Source organism: Cervus canadensis, chromosome 13 (genome assembly GCF_019320065.1).
Source record: "Cervus canadensis isolate Bull #8, Minnesota chromosome 13, ASM1932006v1, whole genome shotgun sequence".
NCBI classification, from domain to species: Eukaryota; Metazoa; Chordata; class Mammalia; order Artiodactyla; family Cervidae; genus Cervus; species Cervus canadensis.
In genome coordinates this window covers 47091277-47111129 of record NC_057398.1, presented here as the reverse complement: position 1 = coordinate 47111129, position 19853 = coordinate 47091277, and the positions used below count along the sequence as shown (strand labels likewise).

General features: G+C 44.5%; 1 protein-coding gene across 1 annotated transcript in view; it reads right to left on the bottom strand.

Moving 5' to 3' along the window:
• KIF26B (kinesin family member 26B) overlaps nt 1–19853 on the bottom strand; it is a 521091-nt gene that overhangs the window by 324434 nt on the left and 176804 nt on the right. Inside the window, exon 3 of the mRNA XM_043485805.1 lies at nt 8185–8721. Coding sequence (XP_043341740.1) covers nt 8185–8721 — 537 coding nt within the window. The remainder of the gene's footprint in view (nt 1–8184; nt 8722–19853) is intronic.

Sequence of the window (19853 nt, the reverse complement as noted above, 5' to 3'; positions counted from 1 at the left end):
ATAAGACAGGGCTGCTGCTATGCTTGCTTTTCACGTGGCACCTTTTTTCTTCCCAGAATCTCAGTCCTTCCTGGGCACTCAGATAAGCTACTGAAAGAGTATGTTAACTCTTTGTGGCCACTGGTGCAGCAGCAATGCACTAAGTGATCTTCAGAGTCCTAAAAATGGTGACTAATATGCTTCCTAAACACCGAAATTACTCCCTGGGAGTGACTTAGGCATATGAAATATATGACTCATTAACTAATCTTCACAAATACCTCTATAAGATAGAGGCATGCTAATTTGTCACGCTAAAGACTGTTAGCACAGTAAAATCTCAATTTAAAATTAATTAGGTGTGTGCCTGGGGTGGGATAGGCAAGGAGCAGACCTGAAATCGCCAAGTTATTGAAGATTTCAAATTATGTAATAATTTTAAAAAAAAGATGACAAATAAAGATACAAGCAGATAATAAGAAAGCTAGAATATTACATTTTATTAGATGTGTAAACTAAAGAAAGCAAGGATGAGCGACCTGAGGACTATTTCAAAATGCTCGTGCAACGGGAGTCATGAATCAGGAGTGAATAACCTCATATTTCAAAGTAACTTCAGAATAATGAGATTTTACTCTTTTGGATTCTTTCAAATGCCACCCCTCTACTATTCTGTAGAATTTTAAATTACTCATGTTTATTCACTGTCGCCCCTCCTCCTTTTTAAAAAAAGATCTTCAAAAATGGAGAAAAATGGGTCCATGAGCCTTTCAATATTTTATCAATTTACTCACTAGTGGTGGGATGAGATCAACCTGTTTAGAATGTGACCTTCTCTTGCAAGATGTGGTGCACATACAGAAAGCTGGTTTCTGGTCATACGTGGAGGTGGCTGACATTGTCGGAGCTGGGTGACATTTATTTCATGAGCTTGATATCATTTTATGGTTTGGGTCTTGTTTTTTCATCCACTACCAGCTTTTATATCAGAAAAGAGGACCCTGATTCCATGCAGTCTTGAGTCTAGGGAACCTGAGTTGACTGAGGGTAAGATGGCCCTCAAATGTCCAGTCCCTTCACCGAGGTCTCACCACGTGTTAGACCTGATGCTGTGTTCAACATACATCATTTTTGTATAATCGTCATGACAGCGCTGCAACCGGCCACTTTGCAGAGGAGAAAATACAGACACATAACAGTAAGAAGCCTGCTTGAGGTCACACTGTAAGCAAGGAAGCTAGACTTTTATTTCCGGTGCACAAACAGCAAATCTAGCGTGACCCAATATCTAGTCCCTCATTGTTTGAGACTTGGATAAAATCACTGATGAGTAGCAGTCTCAGACTGCCCCCTCCCCAGAATCTGTTCACTTTGTCATTTTAAAAAAGCCGCAGCCATTGTTCACTGTGGACCTGTGGACAGTGGGTGTTCTGAGTTCCTTTCCTCAGCTCTACAAAGAAAAGCCAGTGTTTTACCCAAGTAAACCAGGGCTGGGAGGATGGCCCAAATGGGAGAGGAGATGAGATGCTGTCTAAAACAAAGATAACTGCAAAAAGGGGTCCCCATCCAGGGAATCCTCTCTCTGTCACGACTTCACCTCCCCTGCACAGCCATCCTCAGCTCTGCCCTCCACCCCGGCCTGGGGGAGCTGGACGAGATGGTGGGCCACATTCCCACTGCTTCTCACCTCCCGCCCACCCAAAGGACCCAGGGGGAGAGTAAGAAATGCTTTTAAGTAGCACAGCACCTTACTCACTATTTTTAGCCTCTTTCTGGACCCTAGAACTACTGCTGAAGAAAAAAAAAAAAAACATGAACCATTCCACCAACCTAACCCCAGCAATCAGCTTGGTCAGTAGGAAAGGAATGGAAGCTTCCTGCACTGGTCAATTAGGTAGGGCCTCAGCATAAGCTAACCTACCCCAGGGATCGCTCCAGGAAGTACTGTTTACATCTATACCTACGGCTGTAAAAGCACATATAACGGTATGTGTGTATAAAAGCATATAATGGTATTACATGCATAAGTTCAGAAGCGAAGTGAAGTGAAGTTGCTCAGTTGTGTCCGACTCTTGCGACACCATGGACTGTAGCCTACCAGGCTTCTCCATCCACGGGATTTTCCAGGCAAGAATACTGGAGTGGGTTGCCATTTCCTTCTCCAGTAGATCTTCCTGATCCAGGGATTGAACCTGGGTGTCCCGCATTGTAGGCAGACGCTTTACCGTCTGAGCCACCCAGGAAGGCCATGTTCAGAAGAGGAGGTTATTATTCCACAAAGAAACACATATGAATATTTTTTCATTTCATCTAACTTGAAGTATTCTCCATCTGTACAAGGGTGTGTATGGATATGACGTTCTTCCCCGCTTTCTTTATTTTGCCCCTTGTATCTTTTCCCCTTCCCTTCAATCTTCTCTAATCACACGATAGAACAAGAATGTGCCGCTGTTGACCAGCTGTGAATATCTGCACCTCCTCCTTTCTCAGAAGTGGGATCAGCAAGGAGCAAGCATGGGTTGCTCACCTCCTCAATGCTACCGTCATCTTTCACCCATCTGGCTGGCATCTATCTATCTGTAGTCAGAGGAACAGTGACCCCAAATTCACGTCCGCCCCGAGCCTCAGCGTGTGACCTTACCTGGACACAGGATCTCTGTGGATGTAATTAGGTAAGGGTTGGGATGACATCATACTGCATTAAAGCGGGTCCTAAATTCAATGACCAGTGTCCTTATGATAAGAGGAAAGTGACAGATGGAGGAGAAAGCCGCGTGAAGACAGAGGCAGAGACTGGAGTGACACAGTCAGAAGCCAAAGAATGTTTGCTGGAAGAGACAAGGAAGAATTCTCCCACAGACTCTTCAGAGGGAGCATGGCCCTGCCAACACACCTTGATTGTGGACTTCAAGTCTCCAGAACCATGAGACAACAAATTTTTGTTACTTTAAGCCACTTAGTTTGTAGTAATTTTATTATGGCAGCCCTAGGAAAAAGAATATACTGTCTATCATCTATCTATCTATCTGCATTGTTCTCTTCCCTATACTTATTACACTACTGTCAGATAAACGGTTCTTCAAAGCTGGGGTTCTGTGCCCTGGCAGTTCAAACCAAAGTCTGGGTCCCACCTGAGATATTCTGATTTCATTGGTCTAGACTGTGGCTTAGGCACCAGTATTTTTCTTTAAAGCCGCCCCCTGCCCCGTCAAGTGATTCTAGTTGAGAACTCCTGCTGTCAACAAGGAAATCTTTCCATTTTCCTGCTCCAAAATCTCCAGTGGTTGTCTTCTGCCTACCGACTTAAAAGAAAAGGACAGTAACTAACAACTTCTGCTCTATAGCTGGCAGGGCGAACCCTCAAAACACCAGATGACATAAGCCTGAATACTGGGGCAGTTCTGTGAAATGCCTTCAATCAGGACAACAGACACGACAGAGAAGATGGGCTTCCTTCTACAGATATTCCTGCCAAGTCTCTCCTCACCCTCCCACTCCCCAGCTTGGAACGTTTTCTGCAGTTTCAACAGTATGAGATACTTACATAATGGTAATTACTAGCTGCTGATGGAGAGGGCTGTGGCGTGCTTGTTATTATGATGCTATAACAATAGGGAAATCTGAGACAATTGAAAACCAACCGCGCAGTATGAGTAACCTCTCATTCTGTGGAGGCACCCAAATGAAATAATCTGACTTGCTAATACACTGTCTGATCCACTGGGTAATGTAGTTTGTTGTGTGGGATGAAAAGCCCATGTTCTTGGCTATCCTGCAGGTTTCCACAGCAACTCCTTGGTCTGTATACCTCATTAACTTCTCCTACCAAGTTCACAGCTACCCAGTCCTTACCAGGTGTATTAGTTTCCTATTCCTAAAGCAAATTACTGAACATTTAGCAGCATAAAGCAGCACACACATCCATCTTTACTCCATGAAGTCCAGGGTGTCAGACATCTAAAATGGGCTAGACAGGCTGCTTCTTTCTGCAGACTCTAGGGGAGAATCTGATTCCTTGATGTTTCCAGCTTTTTAGAAGTTGCTTTCACTGCTTGGCTTGTGACCCCTTCCTCCATCTTCAAAGCCAGCGAAGTTGCACCTTCTCTCTTCTGACCTCTGCTTCCATCCTTACATCTTCTCTTTGTGACTCTGTTCCTCCTATCTCCCTTTTACAAGGACCCTTATAACTGGAACCACCCAGATAGTCCAGGATGATCTCCCCATCTTAAGATCCTTAACTTTATTGTATCTGCAGAACCTCTTTTATTTTGTAAGGTAGCATATCCATAGGTTTCAGGGATCAGGACATGAACATCTTTGAAGGTCCCCTTCCAGCCTACCAGGCTTCCCTGATAACACTGGTGGTAAAGAACCCGTCAGGCAATGCAGGAAATATAAGAGACAAGGGTTCAATCCCTGGGCCAGTAAGATTCTCTGGAGAAGGGCATGGCAACCCACTCCAGCATTCTGGGCTGGAGAATCCCATGGACAGGGGAGCTTAGCGGGCTACAGTTCATGGCATTGCAAAGAGTTGGACACAACTGAGCGACTAATAGTTTCACATTTTTACTTTCACACACACACAGTGCTGTGGGAAACAGGGAACTTGAGGGGCCTGAGGGACACTTCTCTCTCCCATACAGAGGTTTTACTCTGCTCACTTCTGCAAAGCCTGTCCTCATTCTTGTCATCCCCCTGTACTTAAATGGCAGAACAGCGTCCTCTTCTCCCTTGCTTCTACAGGCTCCAGGTTTGCTGGTGTGGAGCAGCGCCCTCTGCAGCAACAAAGTCTAGATAGATACTTCTCTGCCCAGAGAACAGCTTTGGCACTAAGCCAGAGGACCATCTGCTCTGTGGGGAGGGAAGTGGGAGTAAGGGTGAGCAGGAAAAGTGAGGTCAGCTTTCAGAGCAGTCAACCATCTCTGGCGAGCTGGCCAGACTATGAACTGCAGAATATTTACTGCAGGGAGATGTCCATAAGAGGAGCCATGCAGTCTAGCCAGACCCAGAGCCCCCACCCCAGGGCATGAGGATAACATAGTCACGACACGGGGACATTGGTTCACCAGGCACCAAATCTCTTTATCCCAGAGAGATTTCCTCTGATCCCTTTAACTACTGCTCAGGGGAAATGCACAAATTAGTCTATTCTGAGTTGGAAAGAAGCAACTGAATGTATCCAGGACGATCTCAAGTTGGTAACTGCGTGAATCACCTTTGTGCCTGCCTTTGGCCACATCAACACACCCTTGCCCCATGGACTGGACTTCAAGCCCTTCTGCAGGCTCTCAGAGCACGCTGGGCATCTGTCTACCCTTGAAAGCACCTCCCTGGGTTATAACACAGAGTTCCCCTGCCTTCTCCACTAAGGACCACAGGACAGGAGCCTGGGTTTCCAGCCCATGGCAGGAGCCCCACCCAACACACAGCATAGTGTCTGGCACTTGGGAGAGCTTATAGACACTTATTATCATACAGGAAATTCTTTTTCCTCCGAGGTGGAGCATGGGGAAGGAAGAGCAGGAAGAATTATTGCACACATTATTTTAAATGTACCAATAATCCCCAATCTTCCTTTTAAGCAGCCTATTCAGTCCCCCACCCCCTACACAGAGTTTCCCCACACTCTGGATGTTTTCTATGAAAGCACCAGTTTCAAGTTCTTCTGTCCTCACTCACCAGCACCGTGCAGCAGCTGAATCTTCTAACTAGCACCTGATACACGTTACAAGTGCTCTGGGGCCCTGGAAGGTGAAATGTGAGTTGTCTGTGTAACATGAGTGAGTGTGTGGCTAGCACAACCCAGGATGTGTTGAAAATATGACCTGGGTATAAAGATGTGCACCAGAGCATTTTATTTATAGTAGTAAAAACCTAAACTCAAATAATTGATGCTTGGTTATATAAATTAGGACAAATATATGGGTAGTATTTATATAATGGAATACTAGGCTACCATTAAAGATCCTATTTTAGAAAAATATATAATGATGGGAAAATACCATGAAGTATATTAAACAAAGAGCAGATCAGAGAACTGAACATTATCACAATTTTAGAAACTGCATGCATATAAAATCCTGGGAGGAAATATACCAAAATGCTGTGAATTTCTATTTCTGGGTGGTGTGGCTTTTTAAAGTCTGTCTTAAACTTTTTCATGTTTCTAAAATTTTATTTTACAACAGACATGCATCACTTTTTATAATTTCTAAAACTATTTTTAAATTACAAACCAAAAAAAAAAAGCATATTATTCAATAATGGAAAGAAGATATTCTGTTCCTGCCCTAGATGGTTATATTCAAGCATTAGACTAGGAAGTCCCACCCAGGGTGCCACTGGTTTCTCATTATATTTTTATCCACAACCCAGGAAATTCTGTCCAAAAGTGAAGTGGCAGGCAGGCCCCCACAGGTCAAAAAAGGAGGCCTTTTTTTTGGTGTACCATGTCTTAAAAGAAACCATAGCTGGAAAAGATGTTGAGATAAGTGTTCTGGGGTAAGCTCAGAAAGTTGGAAGCAGCCAGGCCAGGGAAAGCCATTCTCCTGGTCAGGGAAGACCTGGTGCTACTCTGGCACCAGCTGTGTGGCCATAGCAATTATTCCATTTCTTTAAGCATCCTGTTTCCCCATCTATAAGAGGAAGATCAACATCTGTCCTGCTGACCTCACAGGCGTATCGTTGCGGGGGCAGGGGGGGATTAAATAAAATGATGTGTGCTCTATATTTTGTAAACTATAAAGCATCATCAGGTAAATGAATAGTTTGGCTGTCCAAGATCACTAACTTCTCAAGATAAAGATCCACGCTCCCCACTTTCTTTCAAGATATCAAGAGAAACAATCTATACTCCCTTTTACACTCTAGAAAAGTCACCAGGAATTTTATCAACTGCATTCAACTCATTTTATGTTTCCCTGTACCTCTATCCCATGAAAGAAAAACTATGCTATGCATTCACTCAACTTGTTTCTTTTTTCTCCTAAACATGTGGGTAGATTGGCTTTCTCAGCCTCCCTTGAGGGAAGATGGGACCAGGAGACTGAAATCTCACCCCCTCCAGGCTTGGCCCCCCACCTCTCCCTGGGAGATCCTCCACCCTCTCTCTCTTTCTCCAGTTCCTGGCTGGTTGTACAAGATCTTGTGGAAGACTCTGAGACCTCTGGAAAATGGTGACATTTTCTATTATCTATTATCTATCTATTGATAGATGGAGGTGCCTAGGACCCTATGTCATAGTGGAAGACTACCCACCAAACACCCCATACAACAGGGACACAAGTGCGAAATAACTTGAGACCAACTGTTGCACCAATTATCCACCCCGACTAATACACTCAAAGTCAACACTTTCTGCTGCTTCCCACCATGAGTGACGCAGCGGACACAGAGAGCACATATGGTAAACCCAACCCTCCTCCAGCAGAAAACTCACCCAAGAAAAATTAAGAAAACTTTTTTAGATTCCTTGGCAGACTTAAGACCTGCTGTCTTATTTCTATAGAGAACTTGAGAGCATATGCTAATTTAAATACCAGAAAAGAGAAAATAAGAAAAGGGGAATACATGTTTGGTAACCTAATCCCACAGTATTTGAGTGAAGTGAAAGTGAAAGTCACTCATTCATGTCCGACTCTTTGCGACCCCATGGACTGTATAGTCCATGGAATTCTCCAGGCCAGAATACTGGACTTTCTTTACTTTCCTTTCTCCAGGGGATCTTCCCAACCCAGGGATCGAACCCAGGTCTCCCGCATTGCAGGTGGATTCTTTACCAGCTGAGCCACTAGGGAAGCCCAAGAATACTGGAGTGGGTAGCCTATCCCTTCTCCAGTGGATCTTTCCATCCCAGGAATCGAACCGGGGTCTCCTGCATTGCAGGCTGATTCTTTACCAACTGAGTTATGTATTTTAAGGTAAGATGCAAATAGAAAAGGGTTATGGTCGGTCAAAGTGGGAGAAATTAAGACGAGAGTCTCCCTCTCTTTTGATGGTATAGACAATGGAAACAGAGCACCCTCTTGGATCACTGGTCCCTCAGACATTTTCTCTCTATTTAGCATCATCCAGCAGGGCTACATGGAAATACTAGGCTCTGCATTGGGGAGTTACCAGAGGGACAAAGTAGAGAAACAAAGTGCTACCCACCTCTTTGCTTTGACTGTAGCCAACCCTGTCCCTTTTAACTCAGAGGCTACTTACCTGGTAGGGGTACAGGGTGACCCCGTTGGTTCTCGACAGGGACCAGGTGCCATCCAGGTACTGGTGAGCCTGGATGGCCACTGAGCTGAGGATGTTCCCGTTGCTGGGACTGGTGGCCATCTGGAGGCTGACCTTGGCCTGGTGGGTTGGAGACCCACTCTTCTTCTCCGCCCCATTGCTGACCCCGAGGCTGTTGGGTTTGCTGCTATGCTTATTGGTGACGAAGGCTGTGTAGCTTGAGGGGGCATAGGAGGCAGGCACAAAAGCCCAATCCCTGGGCTGCTGGAGCCCCCCCACGTGCCGGGACCCCACCAGAGTGGGGACATTGGAGAGGGGTGGGGGAGAGCCAGGGGAGCCATCGAAGTGCTCGCTGCCAGCCGCCTGTTCCAGGGTCAGCACCATCTGAATGGCCTCCTGCTTCAGCTGGTTCAAGTGTGTGGCACAAATGTCACAGCGGTTGTCCCTGTCATTCCATGCCTTCCGGATGGTATTGGGGACCTGGAGCTTGTCGTGAATCACAGCCGAGAAAGCAGGATCCTGGAGAACACATAAACAAACAAAAAAAGACAGCCTATAAATCAAGGCTGGTAAGTGCAATTCAGATGTCTAGTTTATGAGTTAAGCCCTTCATGTATCCAAGAAGTTGGATTGTTTGATTGACATCCAGCAGAAATGAGCAGCCAGGTTGGCAGATGAGCCTCTAGTTGACAAACACATTTGACAAATGTAAGATTTTACAACAGAGACGTTAAGGAATTAATTTTATATATGTGTATATATATTTCTAAGCATCCTCCTTACCAGGCTAGTCAAATAAGAACATTCCAGACTTTTCCCCATGTGTCCACTGTAGCTATATAGGCATACCTGGATGCTCCCAAGGTGTTCACAAATGGGTGAAGTAGACACAAATGGGTGTCCAGGCCTGGTGGGGGTGAGTGCAGTCACTCTGGACTGAAGCTCTGTGCCCCGCCCCATAAACTATGAAAACTTGGTAGCAGATGGAGGTACTACTTGTGACCCAAAACAGAGATTCTATTCTAAAACCCTGGCCTCATTAGCATTATTTGCTAAGTGCTACTGGAAGAAAAACCAACTAAAGAGATTCTAGCGCAGAGATACAGCCTCTCCAGCAGTCCAACAAACCCCGCCAGAGTCCCCATGTTAACCGTCAGCCCCCAGCAGGCTCGTAGCTGACATTCTGAACCATCAGAAGAAAACTATCTCCTTCATAAACAGTCCAAGATACTTTCCCCCAGAAACTTCATCTGAAACTATTAAAAACTCTTTTGCTCAGAAGCATATATTTAAAAGAAACCAGAAAATGAATTTAATGAAGATAATTTCTTTCATTTGTGTGTGTGCGTGTGTGCTAAGTTGCTTCAGTCATGTCAACTCTTTGCAACCCTATGGACTATAGCCCACCAGGCTCCTCTGTCCATGGGATTCTCCAGGCAAGAAAACTGGAGTGGGTTGCCATGCCTTCCTCCAAGGGATTTTCCCAACCCAGAGTCTCTCTTACAGCTCCTCCATTGGCAGGCAGGTTCTTTATCACTAGCACCACTTGGGAAGCTCCTTTCTTCATTTACTTTGCTTTAATTTTTGTAGGAAAGCAGGACTGCACAGAGAAACAAGTACCAGGTATGTTAACCGGTTATCAAAATACTTGGATTCTAGTTCCAGTTCTGTTACTCATTAGCTGTGTGACCTTGGACAACTTACAGAGCCTCTCTGAACCTCTCATCTGTCACTCAAGGCCATAGCCTATCTTTATTGTAGGGTTCTTCCAGCTCCATGACTCTGTGTAGAGAAATGGGGATACAGTAGGGTACACTGTAGGGTATAATGTCTGCAGAGATGGACAGAGCCCCTGTGCTGTTTGGGGGGCCTGGTTGAACTTTTGAGATACAATTGCTGCAAGTAACTCATGAGTCTTATCTCAACGTGTGTTTTCCTGAGGACATTAGAAGAAAATCTTCCCTTCTGAAATTTGCGGTATCTTTTATGGGGTGGAAACCCCATCAGGGCTGAGCGGGATTTGAAGAGGTGGGGGTGAGGAGGGCAGTGTGGGGCAGCCAGGGTGGGCAGGGAGATCAGTGATGGGAGGGTCATTATGATCCATCTTGATTACGGGCTCCAGCATTTTGTTTTCCCTGTTTAACTACCCTGAACAGCTCCTCAGCATGCACTGATTAATTGATTAATAAATCAAGAGGCCTCTTTACACAGCAGCAGCGAGGAGTGGCTCAGAGGGGTAGAAACTCAAGACAGTCATAGAAAATGATGGGAAACAATAGGAGGTCAAGGTTGACCAAGTCTGACTGATGAAGTGATGCAAACCATATGAGACCTGTTTGTGGGCCCCTTCTCAGCTGCTTTTTCCGGAGTCCCTGACCAAAAGTCAGCACATGTAGGACCCAAAAGGATCCCTAGGGACCATTCTAGAGCAGACCACCACCTCAGTTTCCAAATAAGAAAACTGAGACCCCAAAAGGGTTAAAAGCTTGGACTATACCCAGACTAGTTGACCTCTAGTTCATGATTTTCCACTGCAAGAGCCGAACAGCATCTTCATCAATGGACTCAGAATTTTGCACAGACATAAGGTTTTCACCACCTTCATCTATGAAATGTTCACTTAATCAAAAGGAAATATTTGGGCCCTCCTATGTGTCAAAATACAGTTTCTTGCTTTTTCACATAATATTACATACTGAGCATTTTCCATTGTCAATACATGTCATTTGAAAATGTGATTTTTTTTTAAATGACCACATGGTATTTTATCCTGTGGCTGTTTCATAAGTCATTTTTTAATTCCCACGTCTACTACCTAATTAGAGGCAGGGTGAGAAATCAGAGACTGGCATTCAAAAGCAATCTGCTCCCCATGGCTTATGCTTTCAAGGCACCAAACTACTTGGTTTCAAGAAAACTCAAATTAATTGCTTACTTAGAATATTTTTGTTAACCCAATCACCTGAAGTAGCATCATAGGAAAAAGGGAGTTATAAGACCAGCCCCATCCACATATCATAGTTGATTTTAGATTCCTGTAGAATCTGGATTTGACTCTGACATTTGCAGCTGGAATAGAAAAGATACATCCACTCCACAAAAACTGCCTAATGCTGAGGATTCATTTTCTCTCTTCTTTCTTGGTTTTCACACTCTCCCCTGAAGTACCTTCCTCACTTAGCCTGCTGCTATTTGCTGCTTGACTTCCCACATGGAACAAACAATGCATGTTGGCTGTGCAACAGGCTGAGGATCTTGGTTTCTGTTCTCTCTGAGTTCAGACTCCAAGGAACCCTCTTGGCTCCTGGACTACGCAGTGCCAGGTCCCCTTGCTGCCTGCTCTAGTCTCGGACCAACCAGCACACACTCAGGCACATGGAGCCCAGCACTGCCCTCCCAGTTCCCAAGGCACTGACAAAACCATCAGGAGCACTGCAGCTGAGCCCACAACTAGGATGGCCCCTGACATCCAGGAAGTGGCAAAGCCCAGAGCCCACCGCTGCCTCATCCAGAGGAAAGCGAGATGGATGGCTTAATGAGTCTGCCATTGCTGATGGATGTCAAGAGGTGTTCCCTAAATTAAGCCACCCTTGCTCTGAAACCTTAAGTGAGTTCTTAGCATCAAAAGGCCTCAGTAAGTCAAAAGATATGTCTTAGGGAAACTAAAATCTCTTTCAAGTGCTGGTCTACATACAATAAATATTTTAGTGCACCTCAAAACTTCAAAGAGGAAAGGTCAACAGACAGAGTCTTCTGTAAGTGATGGAATAAAGGGAATACTGCTTCCTGGGAGAGTAGGAATAAACAGGGAGAAAAGAAGCCTTCAGAATCATGGAAGGCTCACACATGCTGAGTTCTCCTGACATGGACAGGAAAGGACTGTTGTGGCACCAGGAGATGGACAAGGGAGTGCCCTCCAGTTCAGCTCGCACCAAAAGAAACCTGGACCCAGAGAGGGAATGGGCTTAGTATGCAGTCTGGCATGCTACCTAGTGTGTGGACTCAAACACTTTCATACTGCCTTGTCCTGACTTATCTTGTGACCTCAGAAAGTCAGATGGGAATAACAGGAATCTGTGCACAGCCAAACCTCTATTTTTGGAGTCCTGATGTTTATTTCAGCACCTTGGAAAATGGGCTGATGGCATTTGGGCAACGTTTTCATCCTACGTTTTCAACTTAAGGATTCTGTGCTCAAAACATTCTCATCTTTCAAAAATAACACAAAATTATTATTATTCCGCATGCATGATGGAGAGGAATTCAAGAAAACACTTAGGAAACTGATAAAGGTCTTTAGGGGGCTTCCCTGGTGGCTCAGTGGTAAAGAACTCCCCTGCCAATACAGGAGATGCAGGAGATGTGGGTTTGATCCCTGGGTCAGGAAGATCCCCTGGAGGAGTAAATGGCAACCCACTCCAGTATTCTTGCCTGGAGAATTCCATGAACAGAGGAGCCTGGACATGACTTAGCTAGTGACTAAAGGCTATATATTGTCACCCTGCTCATTTAACTCATATGCAGAGCACATTATGAGAAACGCTGGGCTGGATGAAGCACAAGCTGGAATCAAGATTGCCAGGAGAAATATCAATAACCTCAGATATTCAGATGACACAACCCTTATGGCAGAAAGTGAAGAAGAACTAAAGAGATCTTGATGAAAGTGAAAGAGGAGAGTGAAAAAGTTGGCTTAAAGCTCAACATTCAGAAAACTAAGATCATGGCATCTGGTCCCATCACTTCATAGTAAATAGATGGGGAAACAGTGCAAACAGCGGCTGACTTTATTTTTCTGGGCTCCAAAATCTCTGCAGATGGTGATTGCAGCCATGAAATTAAAAGACGCTTGCTCCTTGGAAGGAAAGTTATGACCAAACTAGACAGCATATTAAAAAGCAGAGACATTACTTTGCCAACAAAGGTCTGTCCAGTGAAGGCTATGTTTTTCCAGTGGTCATGTATGGATGTGAGAGTTGGACTATAAAGAAAGCTGAGCACCAAAAAATTGATGCTTTTGAACTGTGGTGTTCTTGAGAATCCCTTGGACTGCAAGGAGATCCAACCGGTCCATCCTAGAGGAGATCAGTCCTGGGTGTTCATTGGAAAGACTGTTGCTGAAGCTGAAACTCCAGTGCTTTGGCCACCTCATGCGAAGAGTTGACTTATTGGAAAAGACCCTGATGTTGGGAAAGATTGAGGGCAGGAGGAGAAGGGGATGACAGAGGATGAGATGGTTGGATGGCATCAACGACACAATGGACATGGGTTTGGGTGGACTCTGGGAATTGATGATAGACAGGGAGGCCTGGCATGCTGCGGTTCATGGGGTCGCAAAGAGTCAGACACGACTGAGTGACTGAACTGAACTGAAACAACAAAAGGTCCTTAGAAGGAAAGTTGGGGATAAATGAAGTTAGTGTGTGTGTGTGTGTGTGTGTGCGCGCGCGCTCAGTTGCTCATGCAGACACCTATGTCTGCCCACTGAGTGACTGCTACAAAAGAACAAAGAGAATGCCAGAAAATGGTTTTCCAATCCCTAACTCTTCCACTTCTTCTAGGGCTGTTTCAGGAAAACGGGTGTCCTGGTTTGTCCCCTGGAGGTCTCTCATAATCTAATGGCTCTCTAAGATTGCCTCATGTGTATTCTGGCAGACTGATCTAAGACATCATAAATCTCTCTGCCTCGGGCAAGGGCATACCAACCCATGGCTTCCACAGCCCTCTGTATCCCAGTGACTGGGAATTCTCCATCTCCACCCCTACCTGGCCTTTCTCCTGAACACTAAGCCTTCCAGGCCCTGGAAAACATCATCCAGATAAACACTCTTCAAACTAACCATCCAAAATTCATTTTATTTTCCTCTTATCCTATTCTTATTTCAATAGTCACTATCAAACTAAATAGTGCTATTACCCACTCAGGGACCCAGGCTAGAAATCTAGAACCTTCTTGCCTCCTCCTGTTCCCTACAATCCAATCACAAAGTGTAGGAAACAGTCTTTCCTAAAAGCTCCTGAATGGTCCCTCCTCTCCATGCTCACTGGAATGAGAAAGCTTTCAGCATTTCTCACATCATCATGGTCTCCCAGATTATAGCCTGGACCTCAAAACCCTCCCTGCACCTAAAAAAAAAAAAAAGAAAAGGATAAAACAGAAATTAGTCACCATCCTGCTTTCCTACAGCTCCACTCTTGAAACTATCTTATTATCTGTAGTTTTTATTTGCAGAACTGTTTGTCTGTTAGACTGTCAGCCCCTTAAGAAGAAATATCCTTTCCATCTTTAATTCCTCCAAGTCTAGAATAGTGTTTACCTCACTGCAGGGCCCAACAAACATTTGTCAAATAAACAAATTGAAAGAACTCAACCAAAGCTAAAACGATCAATAATGAAGTTGGTCTTGGTCCATCTGTCATTTATTTTGTCTATGTGAGCTAGTTGCCTCTTATAAAAATGGTAATGAAATAAATTCCTTCAAATCTAAAGCTAATATAGTTTTCCAACAGCACTTGTTCTGCCTAACTAAAGAGCCGAAAGTGAGTCAACCATAATCTTGATAGCTTCCTTTTACCTGAAGCTTTCTTAAACTATCAGAACAGACCCTCTATTCTCTCCTCAATATACAATCTATTACTCTTTTCTCTAAGTTCCCAAGAAAATAATGGTGATATGCAAGGAATTTTTTTAACCATCAAGCCAGCTCATCAGCAGGCCACCAAGAGAAATCTACTGAAGGGAAAACTCCACGTCGATACCACACATCTGGTCCAGTAGGGTTAGGCCCCAGCAAGTGGGTAATGTGCTTATTTTCCAAGAGCCAGCAGCCAGGTTTCAACACATGAGGCAGGGCTGCTAATGAGTGTGGGAAGTCTGTGGAACCCGAGTCGGAAAAAAAGAGCTACCGCCCAAGCAAACCAAGCTGTTTACTAGTGTCTTCACTGCTTTCTGTCCCACTTCATCTTCTAAGGGATGATCTCCTCGGCAATAAACACTCAAGCCAGTTTTGAGGACAGGATTTTTTTCCCCAGCTTTATTTTGGCCAAAAGAGTACTTAGAGTGCATTCCCGCAAAGCCTCTGGGTCTGTGAGGAAGAGGACAGCTGGAGTCAGAGTCCAGCGTGAGTTGTGCAAACTCCTGCTGATGTTTGCTCCTGGTTTATTATTCTAGAGGCCTCTAGTGACAAGCTCAACAAGATTTAAACTGTTCTTCAAAGGCAGTTTCTTTCCACTTTGTCCCTAAACTTTCTTCTTCCATAAATGCTATCCCATGAGACCCAGAATGGTGGCTAGAACTCCAAGAAGGCAATGTTTTGTTCCCCGTGGCAGGCAGTTTCCCAGAAGATCAAGGGACTTTACCCTCACACACCTTGTAATCTTTCCACCCAAGGGTCTGCCTCCTGCCTCCTGCCCACCTCCTGCCACATTCCCCATCTGTGTCCTTTCCATCTCAAGAATCTCAGCGTTCTTCCCAGCAGTCCTATTCCCAAAGGCAAGTGTCCATATTAATGATTCTCTGTTTTGACTGGAAACAGCAAAATTGATAGTTTGCAAAACAACAGATAGCAAACCTCAGGTGAATCTGACCCAAGAAAACAAATGTGGTGTTTTTTTTTTTTCTTAACTTTTTATTTTGTATTGGGTTATTGCCGATGAACAATGCTGTGATATTTTCAGATGAACAGCGGAGGGACTCAGCCATACATATACATGTATCCATTCTCCCCCAGACCCTTCTCCCATCTAGGCTGCCACATAAACATTCTCATTCACACCTGAACATTCATATATTTGAATTCAAAAGTCTCAAAAGAACTTGGGCTTTCCCAACTTGGTAATTTAAGAAGGAGAAAAAACAAATTTCACTTAGCCATTGGTATTACTAGGAAGAAGACTCTAAAACCTGACATGTAAGGATACCCCAAAATGCCAACCAGTGGGTGTGATTGCTTCCTCAGGAAGATCTGGTTCCTCCATGCTCCTCAGCCCTGATCTAGCATCTCACTGCCCACATGTGTTTGATGGGACATGCAAGATCGAGGGGATGCAAAGGATTGGGGAACCCAGAGTGTCTCTGACATGAGACTCTACTCACTGGCTATCATGCTGAATCTATCCAGCAAGAATGGACAAATAAACATCAATATCTTTACTCCTGTTGTTCAGAGTTCCCAAATGCACAAACAAGGCAGAGAACTGATTAGAAAGTGTGACAAGCAGTGACATCCCAGTGCTCTTTGTATAGGAGTGACCACCCTCAGAGGCTGCCATTCTCGCTGATGCACTGTGGGAACTCAAGAAAGTCCCTGAGTGTTTCACTCAGTTGGGCACAGGGGAGACAGCAGGGCTCATTCTCCAAAGTTAGTGACAGGGAGGAAGAGGGGCACGGAAGAGGTGACTGGGTGCATGACAGAGTCTGTTCCAGGTGAGGTCTGAGACAACCCGAAGAACCAGCACCATGTGACGGCAGCTCAGCCAGGCCCTGGAATCATAGCTGAACCACAGAACTGCTCTGTGACCCTGAAACCTCCTAGCCTTCCAGGCCTCATCCAGTCCCCAGGCTTTTTACAATTATTGGACTCCTGCACTGATCTTGCATGGAAAAAAGAATGAATATAAAAGATGCGGGGTAATGAGCTCAGAAAGACCAAGAAGAAAAAAAAGTCAAAGGAAGAAATGTTAAATGTCAGACCAAAGTTGTTCTACATAAGAAACCAAATTAACCTGGACTGTAGTGACTTTGCACACGGCCTAAGCCACCCTGCCTAGTGTTACAGACGAGAGATGTTGGCCCATTAGAAATTCACGCGTGCTTCAATTTGAATGATTATATTCAGGACGCGAGGCTGCTGGGAGCACCAGAAGCAGACAGGATGCAATTAATAGGGTTGCTTGCTGCAACATGTGAAAAAGTGTTGCATATGATAAGACTTATCTGCTTCAAAGGAAAAAAGGAGATTTTTAATTGGAACTTCATATGATTAAGAAAAGTTCATGGATTCTTTTGAGGAAAAGAATAGTTGAGGTGTTTCTCATCATGACCACAGAAATTATTTCTATGTCTATGTCTCTCATCTTTTCCAACTGGATGGCATGGACGGTGTCTCAATGCTTTTGAAAAAGCTTGTTAGTGCGTATAGGAGGTTCAGGTGCTTCCCTGGTGGCTCAGATAGTAAAGAATCTGCCTGCAATGTAGGAGACCTGGGTTTGATCCCTGGGTGGGGAAGATCCCCTGGAGGAGGAAATGGCAACCCACTCCAGTATTCTTGCCTGGAGAATTCCATGGACAGCGGAGCCTGGTGGGCTACAGTCCATGGGGTCACAAAGAGTCAGATAGGACTGAGTGACTAACACTTCCACTTTCATGGGAGGATCAAGACCTGGCTCCATTACTCAGTAGCTATGGGACAGGAAGCCATTTTTAAAAACCTACCCAAGCCTCAGTCTCCTTAAATGTAAAAACGGAAACTGATAACAGTCCCTATTTTAATGAGTTATGTAAGTATTATATGTGCAACATATAACATGTTTAGCACAGTCCTGATGCCTGGGTCAGGAAGATCCCCAGGGGTAGGAAATGGCAACCCCCTCCAGTATTCTTGCTGCAAAAACCCCATGAAAAGGCAAAAATGATAAGCCTCCCACGTTGGAAGGTGTCAGATATACAGATGATACCCTTCTGCAGAAAGTGAAGAGTTTCTAAAGAGTCTCTTGATGAAAGTGAAAGAGAAGAGTGAAAAAGCTGGCTTGAAACTCAATGCTCAAAAAACGAAGATCATGGCATCTGGTCCCATCACTTCATGGCAAATAGATGGGGAAACAATGGAAACAGTGACAGACTTTATTTTCTTGGGCTCCAAAATCACCGCAGATGGTGACTGCAGTCATGAAATTAAAAGACACTTGCTCCTTGGAAGAAAAGCTATGACAAACCTAGACAGTATATTCAAAAGCAGAGACATTACTTTGCTGACAAAGATCTGTTTAGTCAAAGCTATGATTTTTCCAGTAGTCATGAATGGATGTGAGTTGGACCATAAAGAAGGCTGAGCACTGAAGGATTGATGCTTTTGAACTGTGGTATTGGAGAAGGCTCTTGAGAGTCCCTTGGTCTGCAAGGAGATCAAACCAGTCAATCCTAAAGGAAATTAGTCCTAAATATTCATTGGAAGGACTGATGCTGAAGCTGAAGCTCCAATACTTTGGCCACCTAATGCGAAGACCTGACTCATTTGAAAAGACTCTGTTGCTGGGAAAGACTGAAAGAAAAGGAGAAGGAGACGGCAGAGGATGAGTTGGTTAGATAGCATCACTAATTCAATGGACATAAGTTTGAGCAAACTCAGGGAGACAGTGAAGGACAAGGGACCCTGACATGTTGCAGTCCATGGGATCACAAAGAGATGGACACAACTTAGCAACTGAACAAGATTAGATGTACTTTTTACATGTGGGCTATGATGAACCATCAGGTGGCAAATGGATTTATTTTCCATCTGTAAGTAGTTGTATTAAAGTGAAAGTCGCTCAGTCATGTCCAACCCTTTGTGATCCCATGGACCGTACCCTGCCAGGCTCCTCTGTCCATGGAATTCTCCTGGCAAGAATACTGGAGTAGGTAGCCATTCCTTTCTCCAGGGGATCTTCCCAACTCAGGGACTGAGCCCAAATCTCCCACATTGCAGGCGGATTCTTTACCATCTGAGTTACCAGGGAAGCCCAAGAATACTGGAGTGGGTAGCCTATCCCATCTCCAGCAGAACTTCCGATCCTAGAAATCAAACCGGGGTCTCCTGCATTGTAGGCGGATTCTTTACCAGCTGAACTACCAGTGAAACTCTAGTTGTATTAAGGAATCTGTTAATTATCTAATTATGAAATTGCCTAATGTTTCTTTTTATTTAATTGATTTTATGTGTATGAAACACTGCAGAAATGTACTTGGCTATGTTTTCTTAGACTTACTACAGAAAGATAAAGTACCTAAAATTTTGTGTTGCTGCTGTTGTTTTTAAAAGATGGAATTTTAGCAAATAAACTCTGTTTTGACCATTTGCTGATGTGCTCAGTCATGGCCGATTCTCTGTGACCCCATGAACTGTAGCCTGCCAGGTTCCTCTGTCCATGGAATTTTCCAGGCAAGAATACTGGACTGAGTTGCCATTTCCTTCTCCAGTTTTGACCATAAACCACAACAAACTTAAAGGCTTCTGCTGGTCCCCCTGTGAGCTAACCCTTGCAACCCAGTGTCAAGGGCCCCATGTAATTTATTTAAAGCTGTCCTGTCAGACATCCTTCTCTGGGTTCCTCATGTGACCCTGCAGGACAGGCAAGATGCTTTCCCTCTGTTCCTGAGAAGCTCCTTCATTTCCCCTCTGTGTGCCTTTGCTTACATTCCTGCCCTGATGACAATTTCCATCTTGCCTTATAAACCACAAGAATATTTAGGGGGCTGGGAGTGGGAGGGTAATGGGTATGTTCACCAGTGTGATGGTTTCCTAGGTATCTATGTGTGACCAAATATATCAAATTGTACACTTCAGATGTGTACCATTTAGTGAATGTCAATCATAAACCCATTACGCTAAAAAAAAAATCTTGTTTATCCATAGTAAGGCCCAGCTCGTCCACGAAGTCTGACTCCCAGGAGG